Source organism: Cherax quadricarinatus, chromosome 79, assembly GCF_038502225.1.
Source record: "Cherax quadricarinatus isolate ZL_2023a chromosome 79, ASM3850222v1, whole genome shotgun sequence".
In the NCBI taxonomy this organism is placed as follows: domain Eukaryota; kingdom Metazoa; phylum Arthropoda; class Malacostraca; order Decapoda; family Parastacidae; genus Cherax; species Cherax quadricarinatus.
The window spans coordinates 18,446,615-18,457,472 of record NC_091370.1 but is presented as its reverse complement, the minus strand read 5'-3'; the positions used below and the strand labels follow the sequence as shown (position 1 = coordinate 18,457,472).

The 10,858-nt window shown below is 43.8% G+C and overlaps 1 protein-coding gene across 2 annotated transcripts; it reads left to right on the top strand.

The window, feature by feature from the left end:
• Position 1: 1 nt before the first annotated feature.
• On the top strand, positions 2-3,474 carry LOC138855065 (chromo domain-containing protein cec-1-like). 2 transcript variants are annotated; one of them, XM_070102007.1, is made up of 3 exons: positions 2-161; positions 2,267-2,402; positions 2,609-3,474. In XM_070102007.1, exons 1-3 carry the CDS (start codon positions 90-92, stop codon positions 2,677-2,679), a joined length of 279 nt encoding a protein of 92 aa, XP_069958108.1. In that variant the 5' UTR covers positions 2-89; the 3' UTR covers positions 2,680-3,474. The 2 variants fall into 2 exon arrangements, with proteins under 2 accessions (XP_069958108.1, XP_069958107.1); XM_070102006.1 differs by having other exon boundaries at positions 2,606-3,474.
• The last annotated feature ends 7,384 nt before the right edge of the window (positions 3,475-10,858 follow it).

The window sequence follows — 10,858 nt, the reverse complement described above, 5'->3', positions numbered from 1 at the left end:
ATCAGCGGGGAGGTGGCGGCCTGAAGCGCCACCATCAGTTGGTTTGAAATCTTTCTGGTGTGTACGTCTCTTAGGTCACCCTCGCTACCATGTCTACCACCGAGAAGTCTGTCGCTAACGCCGACGAACAGGTCACGAAGGGCACCAAGAGGGCAGCAGAGGTACGTGTCGCTCCTTGGTAAATAATTACTGACAGCACTTCACTGCTGGCTTTTTAATTTTTTTTTTTTTTTGATTTCTCGCACCGGGAGGCGCCAGGAAAGTGACTTTGATACCGCATAACTTCCACCTGCAGGAGCAGTGAACGGTGTGGTAGATAGAGGGAGACTAGATAAACACGTGTATCCTCGTAAATTACAGGGAAATAGGTGAAATAAGTGGTTTATAAGGTGTTAATGAGTGCCGTCAGCCCACGCGTGGCACAAATACTAAGTCCAAAAAATGGTGATTGAAGGTGACATGTGTGTAACTGAGGTGGATTATCCGGTGGATAGCTTGCTTTGTTGCTTCTATTGCCTCGGTAACATGTACTAGCGGCGTGTTATGGCGTATTATCAGAGGAAATTAAAGTTTTATGTGGTGGGTTTGGGGGAGGTGGACGGCGGTGCGAGGCTAGAAATTCAAAGTTGGCGGGAGCGGCGGCGGGACCCCGCGCGAGGCTAGCGGCTCCCGCGCTCTTTTTGGCGGGCAACATTTCGCGCGCTTATTTTCTATATTTTCTTGATTTTTCTCCCCATTATTTTGCCTTCATTTAACGCTGATAAAATGTCTGTTAGGTGATGATTAACTTATTTCTTAGGGTTTTGCTTAGTTTATTTTCTTTATCCTACTTATTCCTTGATATTATGACAGTTCCATTTGTTCATGGTTACATAATGGTATAAGATTATGATGGAACCTGGCTGTAAGGGCGTTTAGTTAGTGTCCAGCGACTTGCCGGTGTGCTTTACTGAATTTGAAGTCTTATCAAAGGTCACTTAACCTGTTAACCAGTCTAATACATTCCTCTCTTAATTAGTAATTAAGTCTGTATACATGTACGAGATACACCTTATATATAACATTGAAATATTTCGACTGGTAATGTTGCAAGACTTAACTCGTACCGGTGGCATGACTTACGTAATTTAAATTCCACGTCATGCAAGTCATTTTCTCTATGCATGTGCATTTCGAAAATATTAAAGGCATCAATGATCTTTAGTGAAAGAGAAAAGACTTAAAGCAAGTTGGTTGGTAGAGCTAGGGAAAGTGGACAGAGAAATACTATGATAACTTGATAACTTCAGACCTGACACTTCCTCGATCTGGTACTAGGAAAAGGCTCGTAAAATAGGGCTTTAAAGCTTGACGTGCCGTGAGTGTTGTAATATTTCTGACTGAAGTTCTTTATATTTTCTAGATGAGTTAACATGACAGCAGGATCGGCTTGATTAGTAACGCGATTGTACGTGTTAACACAGGAAAAGCAAATGTCTATTAATAGAGAGAGGTACGAGAATTATGGCTTAACTTGGATTATGGTAGCAAATTATATATATGGTAGGATTTTTTAGTATGGGTCGAACCGCTTTTAGCTAGGCCACAGTGGTGCAAGTCGGAGCCTGTCCGTTGGGTCAACAGATAGATAAAATGCCTGATTTTCTTTTAACAGTTGCTAGGAAAAGATAATGCTTATGTTCTGTGTGAGTTGTCTAGATAATAGCGGAATCTTTCTCATTGCATAACCTAATACCATATATATACATTGATCTTTTAAGATGTCCGGTAGGACTCTAGTGAACAAATAGTCTTTATATCGACTTGCAGGGGTTACCAGAGGACTGTTACCCTTATGGTGGGAGCCTCAGGGACGAGGTTTCACCCCGACAAGGCCTTGGAAGTGGAGGTTGCCGAGGAGATTTTCACCCTTAACGCCATCCCGCTAGGTGGCAAGGGATTCTCGCTCTTACGGCGCCAGGGCGGGGGATTTTAGTTCTTATGTGAGGGACGCGGCTTGGGTACCGCCACCGCTCCCCAAGACCAAAATACTTTGCGGGCGGCTGACGGCGGCAGGCAAGGAGCTTGTACACCGGGAAGGCTGCGGTGCGTATGCCGCAGGATGGCGCGTAGGGATAAATGCAGTATTAGGAAAATATTGGGTGGTAGATAGCTTTTTAATCTTTTTTTTTCTTAGTTTGACATTACAGCTAGGTTTAGTTTTATGGGTTTTCTTTTCCTTGTGTGTTCTCAGAATTTGTATACTAAGTTGTAGTTTTTCTTGCAGGAGGAGACAGAGGATCCGAAGAAGCTGAAAGGAGAGGAAAATGGCGAGGAGGAGCTAGAAGAAGAAGAGGACGACCTGGGAGAAGAGGAGGAGGACTTGGCAGATGCTGAGGAGGAACTGGATGAAGAAGCAGAGGGTAAGGTTTTTCGCTTCAAATTTTGCATGTTTTTTCATATACTGTAGTTTTTTCAAGACTTATTGTTTAATAAATGCTTGTGCATGGCATAATCAAAGATTTATGGAATGTTTTTTGGTGTTTAATATAGATCATTGTTTATATTTAATGAAGATATTGAAAAAAAAATCCTTGTGTGCATGCTTAATTCTTGCCTTTGACAGAAGAGGAGGAAGGAGAAGGGGAAGAGGGCGAAGGAGAAGAGGATGAAGAGGACGAAGATGCAGAAGATGCGTAAGACGACAGCTGCTGAAGACCGGCAATGCATCCCTAAGCCGGGGACGACCACCACCTGAGGATGCCCGGCCGGGGGGGCTGTGGGCGATGGGCTCTGCTCCAGTTTTTATTATTGTATTGTATTATATTTCACGTACCTGTACAGTCAGTGTGAGAGTAGCGCGTGAGTGTGAATGACAGAAGCGCCCCTCGCCTCGCCCCCCCAGCTTATGGAGCTCAAGCGTCCTCAACTTAGCAACGGCGACGCCGCCCGCGCCCGCCTGCCGCCCACAAGACCACCACCTCCCGCACGGGTGGTGGGGTCGTGGGACCCCGGCACAACGAGGCAGCAGAGAAGCAGGAGTGTTAACCAGGGCGCGGTACCACCGCACATGTCGCCAATACACCTCGTGTAGTGTCTATTTTCCATTGATACCAAAAGCAAGCAGGGCTCCCTATTTTATTTTTCTACAATGCATCTCTTCTGAACTGATGTGTTTTTTGGGCAGTACAAGATAATTTCATTCTTTAATTTCATAGGAGTGACAAGTCTTCATTTTGTGTGAAAGTCAATAAAGCTTAAGTTGTCTGTATATGTGCTGTCTCATTTTGTGTTCTCATCCACAAAGTGAGTGCGACGAACAGTAATTGTCGTGCTCACCAGACGAGACCCAACCTCGTGACTGTCACCACGTTTATAATAAAACTGAAAATAGTTTTATGAACTTGCGTTTTTTTACCAACCAAATGGATGGCAAGCAGTACCTGGCATTATTTCTACGGTATGATTTATTTAACAATAAAAAAAGTAAAGTACTATGCTTTATTATTTCCCTGCATATATGTTTGACCTCCCTGTTAAGTTATTCAACGTTACCTCCAGGCGCTTTATGACCTTTAATGGTTCGGCGTTTTCGCATGAATATACCTTTAAAATTTTAGTATCTACACGTACATGGTCAAGAAACCAGTTTTAATTTTTTTCTAACATTAATGTTAGTGTCGTTTTCAGTTCTTAACAAAGTCCATTGAGGGAATTATTATCAAAAAGAAGCGCTAAGCCACAAGGGCTATACAGCTCCATGCTGTATAGTCCTTGTGGCTTAGCGCTTTTTGATTATAATAATAATATACAGCTCCATTCCCCTCATGGAAGGTTCCTTGATGTTGGTGAGGGGCTCTTGATTTAGGGAATTTGATCTGTGCTCCAGTTCCCCGAATTAAGCCTGAATGCCTTCCACATCCCCCCCCCAGGCGCTGTATAATCCTCCGGGTTTAGCGCTTCCCCCTTGATTATAATAATATACAGCTCCATTGAGGGAAGTGTTGATGCTGGTGAAGGTTGTAGCCTACAATTTCCTTTGCAACCTGAGTGCTTCCAGTTAACTAGGAAGGTTCCTTCGTGCTGATGAGGGGCTCTTGATCTAGGGAATTTGATCTGTGCTTCACTTTCCTGAATTGAGTGAATACCTTCCATCCCCCCACCCCCAACAGGCGCTGCATAATCCTACGGGTTTAGCGTTCCCCCATGATTATATAATCCTCATGAATCGTTTAACCTCTGAGGAAGGTTTCCTAAAGTTGTAGAGGAGTTCTTGATCCAAGGAATATGATTGGTGTGACCAATGGGTCTGGAGTGTCCCAGCCTCCATGAATGCAACAATACGTCCCCTCAAGGGAGGCTCCTTGACACTGGTGAGGGGCTCTAGATCTAGGGAATTGGATCTGTGCTCCAGTTCCCTGAATTGAGCCTAAATGCCTCCCATCCCCCCACTTGCGCTGTATAATCCTACGGGTTTAGCGCTTATCCATGATTATAATAATACGGATTTAACACTTGAAAATTAGTAGTTTTATGGAGATTACTTGATGGGAACAGGTTTAGCGCTTCCCGATAAATAATAAGCTTTTAATTCAAGGTATTCCAGGTGTCATCTCGGATCAAACTTTTTTACAACTGAAGGAGCTGACAACGATTTTATTGCTTGTCATTAATGCCAATACCTAATGTTATTTAAGTAGATATTAACGCTAATCATAAAGCGCCAAACACCTAGGGGAATGGGAGGCATACAAGTTCGATCCAAGGAAGAGGAGCACAGGTCTAAGATGTCAAGGATCCCTCAGGCATCAAGGAACCTCACTTGAGAGGTAGTTTATGTGAAAAACTTGGTAAGGTTTTTGCAAGTTCTAAACTGGCAGAACTGGTGCTCTGTTAACCAGAGAGCTTTTGATCTAAGGAATTAGATTTAATCCGAGGGAAGGAAAGGTAGTTCTGAGTGTCTTCCATTCCCCGAAGTGTTGTATGACCCCTACAGGCTAAGCGCCTCTCCTGGACTAATACTAGTCCTATCAGGTTAATGATCGACTACTCACCCTGCAATATACACGTTATTAATGGTTTGCAATACCGACCAGTTGATGAATAAGACATGTGCAACACTAGGGTATATTGGCAGAACGTTTCTCTTGCAAAACAAGCTTCTTCAGTCGAATATAACACCGGAGACTTAGTTTTTTGAGATGATCAGTCCCTCAGCCTTGGTAAGAGGGACTGACTACCTCCTACTAAGGCTGAAGGACTGATTGCGTCAAAACTTGTCTCCTGTCGCCTGGATTCGACTGAAGAAACCCGTTGCGCAGGCGAAACGTTTCTACAATGTACCTAAGTGCTGCAGATGAGTCTTGTCCATCAGTCACACTGTTACTGAAGTCAGGTATGAGACCAGCTTGCAGGAGCGATGACCCGGATGGTCAGGAGCTCTTGATCTGAGGAACTGGAGCTTCCCTCCCATTCCTAGGGTCATATCTAACTGCTTCCCACTCCCCAGGGGGCTCTACTATTCTTACGGATTTAGCGCTTCCACCCTGCTTAAAACAGAAAAACATTAGCAGTGCAGATTGTGACCTCCAACCAGAGCATCTCCAAGCTGGGCTGTATGACCCTTGTGGGTTTAGCGCTCAGTTATGAATATAATAATCTGGCTCTTTATTAAAAATATTGCGATAAGATTGTGTGTGTCATGACAGGAGAGGAAGACGGAGGAAATGCTTTGATGCTGACGAGGTGTTCTTCGTTCAAGGAATCTGATTATTATAACCACGGGGAAGCGTTAAATCCGTAGGCTTATACAGCCCCCCTGTTAGGGGGGGATAGAAGGTATTCAGGCTAAATTCAGGGAACTGGAGCACAGATCCAATTCCCTAGATCAAGAGCCCCTCACCAGTGTCAAGGAACCTCCCTTGAGGAGTCAAGGAATCTGAACCACTCTCCTCTTGGATCAAATATCATACCTTCCCCCCACCCCACATTAAGCAGGTGCTGTTTGACCCCCAACGGGTTTAGCGCCTCCGTACCACCATTAAAATGAACCTATAACGAAAAAAAAAAAATCACAGTAACCCAGGATAATGCAAGAAATTTCAAAGAACGATGAGGAACCCGGCGTGACTCTTAACATAACTGCTCTGCCATGTACCAAACAAATACCTTACTAATTGGTACTACAGGTGATAGCCATGGAAGGGAAAATAGGAAGTGTTATATAAACATGAGAGAAAACGGACATTCTTCAACTTAGCTCTGACTTGAATATTGCTGCTGGTGCCCGGACATGTGTACATCTGAACCGGTTTGGGCCAGAACAATCCTTCATTAAATACTATTATAATCTCGCTTACATCCTTTTTTTTCGATTTATATAGGCTGAGTTTGTAATTAACGTAATATACGCATATAATGGTAATACGGGAACCCCCCTTCCCCCCGTAATGGAAAAAGTCACAGTGACTTTTTTGAGTTATCCGGGTGATGATTTACACATATGTTACTATATATGATAATTGTCTAGCTGTGTTTATGTGTATCTGAATAAACTTACTAATGAGTTCAATTAAAACTAATCCCAATGGAAATATGGATTAGCCTACTTGAAATATATATATAATATATATATATATATATATATATATATATATATATATATATATATATATATATATATATATAGTGTATGTGTGTGTGTGTGTAACCATTATTGTGAAAATTTAGGCTGATGTGTGTAACCTAAATATTTAATTGCGATTTAGAACCAATAATTGACAAGTTGAGAATGCAACTTTTTTTTTTTACCAAATTGAATATACAACAGAAGAATCTATGGGATAAACAATTGTTGCAATAAGACTGTGTTGCTTAGACCAGGTCTTCCAAGACAAGGAGAGAGAGAGAGAGAGAGAGAGAGAGAGAGAGAGACAGAGAGAGAGACAGAGACAGAGAGAGACAGAGAGAGAGACAGAGAGAGACAGAGAGAGAGACAGAGAGAGAGAGAGAGAGAGAGAGAGAGAGAGAGAGAGAGAGAGAGAGAGAGAGAGAGAGAGAGAGAGAGAGAGAGAGAGAGAGAGAGAGAGAGAGAGAGAGAGAGAGACAGAGACAGAGAGAGAGAGAGAGAGAGACAGAGAGAGACAGAGAGAGAGAGAGAGAGAGAGAGAGAGAGAGAGAGAGAGAGAGAGACAGACAGACAGACAGACAGACAGACAGAGAGAGACAGAGAGAGAGACAGACAGAGAGAGACAGAGAGAGAGAGAGAGAGAGAGAGAGACAGACAGACAGACAGACAGACAGACAGACAGAGAGAGACAGAGAGAGACAGAGAGAGAGAGACAGAGACAGAGAGACAGAGACAGAGACAGAGAGAGAGAGAGACACAGAGAGAGAGTGGGCTGGGGTCTAATAACAAAGAACTTCTGGCTGCGCTACATCAAGCTCATGGTACACACTTAACACAGTGTTGTATTAGCTTGCTAGGCTTGTTAGACTCCACCTGGGTCATTAAGGACCTAAATCACCTATATATTATCGAGAATAATATACCTAAAACAGAGTATGTGAACTGCCCGTAATATACTACACACAGACCGCCCAGTGTACTTACCTAATAGTGATTGTAGCAGTCGATTGACTGGCCCTCCCTTCAAGGGCGGGATAATAATAATAATAATAATAATAATAATAATAATAATAATAATAATAATAATAATAATAATAATAATAATAATAATAATAATTTCTACAAGTACATAATATAACATGTACAGACCATAGCTGACATCAGTGACATGCTATGGTTATGCAGAGCATTTCTGGCAACTTGGGTTAATTTTGTCCCCAAGATGCAACTCATGCCAGTCGACTAATACCAGGTACCTACTTACTGCGAGGTGAAGTGACAGCAGGTGTCTTAAGGAAACACGTCCTAGTGTTTCCACCCGTACTGGGGATCGAACCACGGACCTCAGTGTGTGAGCTGAGTAAGCTACCAACCCAGTTCCGGGATGAGGGTACCATGATACTGAAGGGCCTTTGATCAGAGGAAATGGACATACCTATCCTTTAAGAAGCGCAAGGAGGTATCCTTACGCTTCTCCATTACTAATAATAATTTTATCGCTAGAAATAATAATGAGCATCGCTTTAGCTAGACAAATGTGGAGTTGAAGGCTGTCTATGGTGTACCTGGTGTGCGTATTTAAAGGAGAACCAATGCAATATTTAGACAGAGTGATGTATATCTCAGTGTATAGAACACCAAGAATATATTTCATCGTTATTTTGGATGTTAAAGCATTGTTGACTAGTGTTGAAGAGGTTACATATTGCCCTGATAACTCTCGTGTAGTAGATGGGCTATAACCAACCACCCATCCCTGAGTGTATATATATATATATATATATATATATATATATATATATATATATATATATATATATGTGTGTGTGTGTGTGTGTGTGTGTGTGTATTAAAACTTCGAGTATAAAACAAATTCCAGCCACAAAATAGAGCGAAACACCAACGTCAAAGACCTGGGAGTGATCATGTCGGAGGATCTCGCCTTCAAGGACCATAACATTGTATCAATCGCATCTGCTAGAAAAATGACAGGATGGATAATGAGAACCTTCAAAACGAGGGATGCCAAGCCCATGATGACACTCTTCAGGTCGCTTGTTCTATCTAGGCTGGAATATTGCTGCACACTAACAGCACCTTTCAAGGCAGGTGAAATTGCTGACCTAGAAAATGTACAGAGAACCTTCACGGCGCGCATAACGGAGATAAAACACCTCAATTATTGGGAGCGCTTGAAGTTCCTGAACCTGTACTCCCTGGAACGCAGGAGGGAGAGATACATGATTATATACACCTGGAAAATCCTAGAGGGACTAGTACCAAACTTGCACACGAAAATCACTCACAACGAAAGCAAAAGACTCGGCAGACGATGCAACATCCCCCCAATGAAAAGCAGGGGTGTCACTAGCACGTTAAGAGACAATACAACAAGTGTCAGGGGCCCGAGACTGTTCAACTGCCTCCCAGCATACATAAGGGGGATTACCAATAGACCCCTGGCTGTCTTCAAGCTGGCACTGGACAAGCACCTAAAGTCGGTACCTGACCAGCCGGGCTGTGACTCGTACGTTTGATTGCGTGCAGCCAGCAGTAACAGCCTGGTTGATCAGGCTCTGATCCACCAGGAGGCCTGGTCACAGACCGGGCCGCGGGGGCGTTGACCCCCGGAACTCTCTCCAGGTATACTCCAGGTAAATCAGTAAACAGACAACTATCTACACCGGTAGACAGAACAGCAGTGGTGGAAACTCTACACAGAGAAGTAGACACAGAGTCAGACTAACCGTCTACACAGATAGACAAGCTGAGAAAGCGAGCCATGACCCCTCTACACAGATAGGCTGAGAAAGAGAGCCGTGACCCTTCTACACAGGCAGACAGGCTGAGAAAGAGAGCCATGACCCGTCTACACAGATAGACAGGCTGAGAAAGCGTGCCATGACCCGTCTACACAGACAGGCTGAGAAAGAGAGCCATGACCCGTCTACATTGGCTGAGAAAGAGAGCCATGACCCGTCTACACAGACAGGCTGAGAAAGAGAGCCATGACCCGTCTACACAGGCTGAGAAAGAGAGCCATGACCCGTCTACACAGATAGACAGGCTGAGAAAGAGAGCCATGACCCGTCTACACAGGCTGAGAAAGAGAGCCATGACCCGTCTACACAGGCTGTGAAAGAGAGCCATGACCCGTCTACACAAGCTGAGAAAGAGAGCCATGACCCGTCTACACAGATAGACAGGCTGAGAAAGAGAGTCATGACCCGTCTACACAGGCTGTGAAAGAGAGCCACGACCCGTCTACACAGGCTGAGAAAGAGAGCCATAACCCGTCTACACAGGCTGAGAAAGAGAGCCATGACCCGTCTACACAGGCTGAGAAAGAGAGCCATGACCCGTCTACACTGGTCGTACTGGTACCAGTAGCACAGGGACTGGCTGAGTGAAGTGTCTCAGCTGGTCACTGTCAGAGAAAACCAAACCAGACTGTTTTCTCAGGTATACAACTACTGTATTCGACCAGCTGGTATACCAGTGTTTCGTGAGACGGTGTCAGTAAGTTTATTCAGGTATACACAGATACACTTACATAGATTATCATACATACCAGCATATGTGTAGAGAACCTGGAATAACCCAAAAAAAGCCAGACATAAGAACATAAGGAAGAAGGAACACTGCAGCAGGCCTACTGGCCCAGGCAAAGCAGGTCCAAGTCTCTTACCGGTTTAAGCCAATGCCCTAACCTAGTCAGGTCAGGTCACATTCACTTATTTCCATTGAGGTTCTTTGACTGTATCATTTTTCACATAGATATAAGAAAGGAGGAACACTGCAGGAGGCCTGTTGGCCCAATGTGATGTTAATTTACGCATATCTATTATAAGTGTCATATATAAGTAATGGAGCCTCCTTATCTAAATTACAGCCTGCAGTCACGCTTTGTTAATGTGGGTTTAAAGCCTATCGGCTACACTAAGCTGCATGTAATTTAGAGATAGACAAAAGAAGCAAGCACTGCAGTAGGTCCACTGGCCCATGCTAGGCTGGTCCAGGTCACCTACTGGCGATGTTTTGGTTCGTTTGGCGAGCTTTAGGTCTATTTGGCAAGCTTTAGGTCCATTTGGGGAGCTTTAGGTTCATTTGGGGAGCTTTAGGTTATTTGGCAAGCTTTAGGTCCATTTGGCGAGCTTTAGGTCTATTTGGCAAGCTTTAGGTCCATTTGGCGAGCTTGAGGTTTATTTGGCAAGCTTTAGGTCCATTTGGCAAGCTTTAGGTCCATTTGGC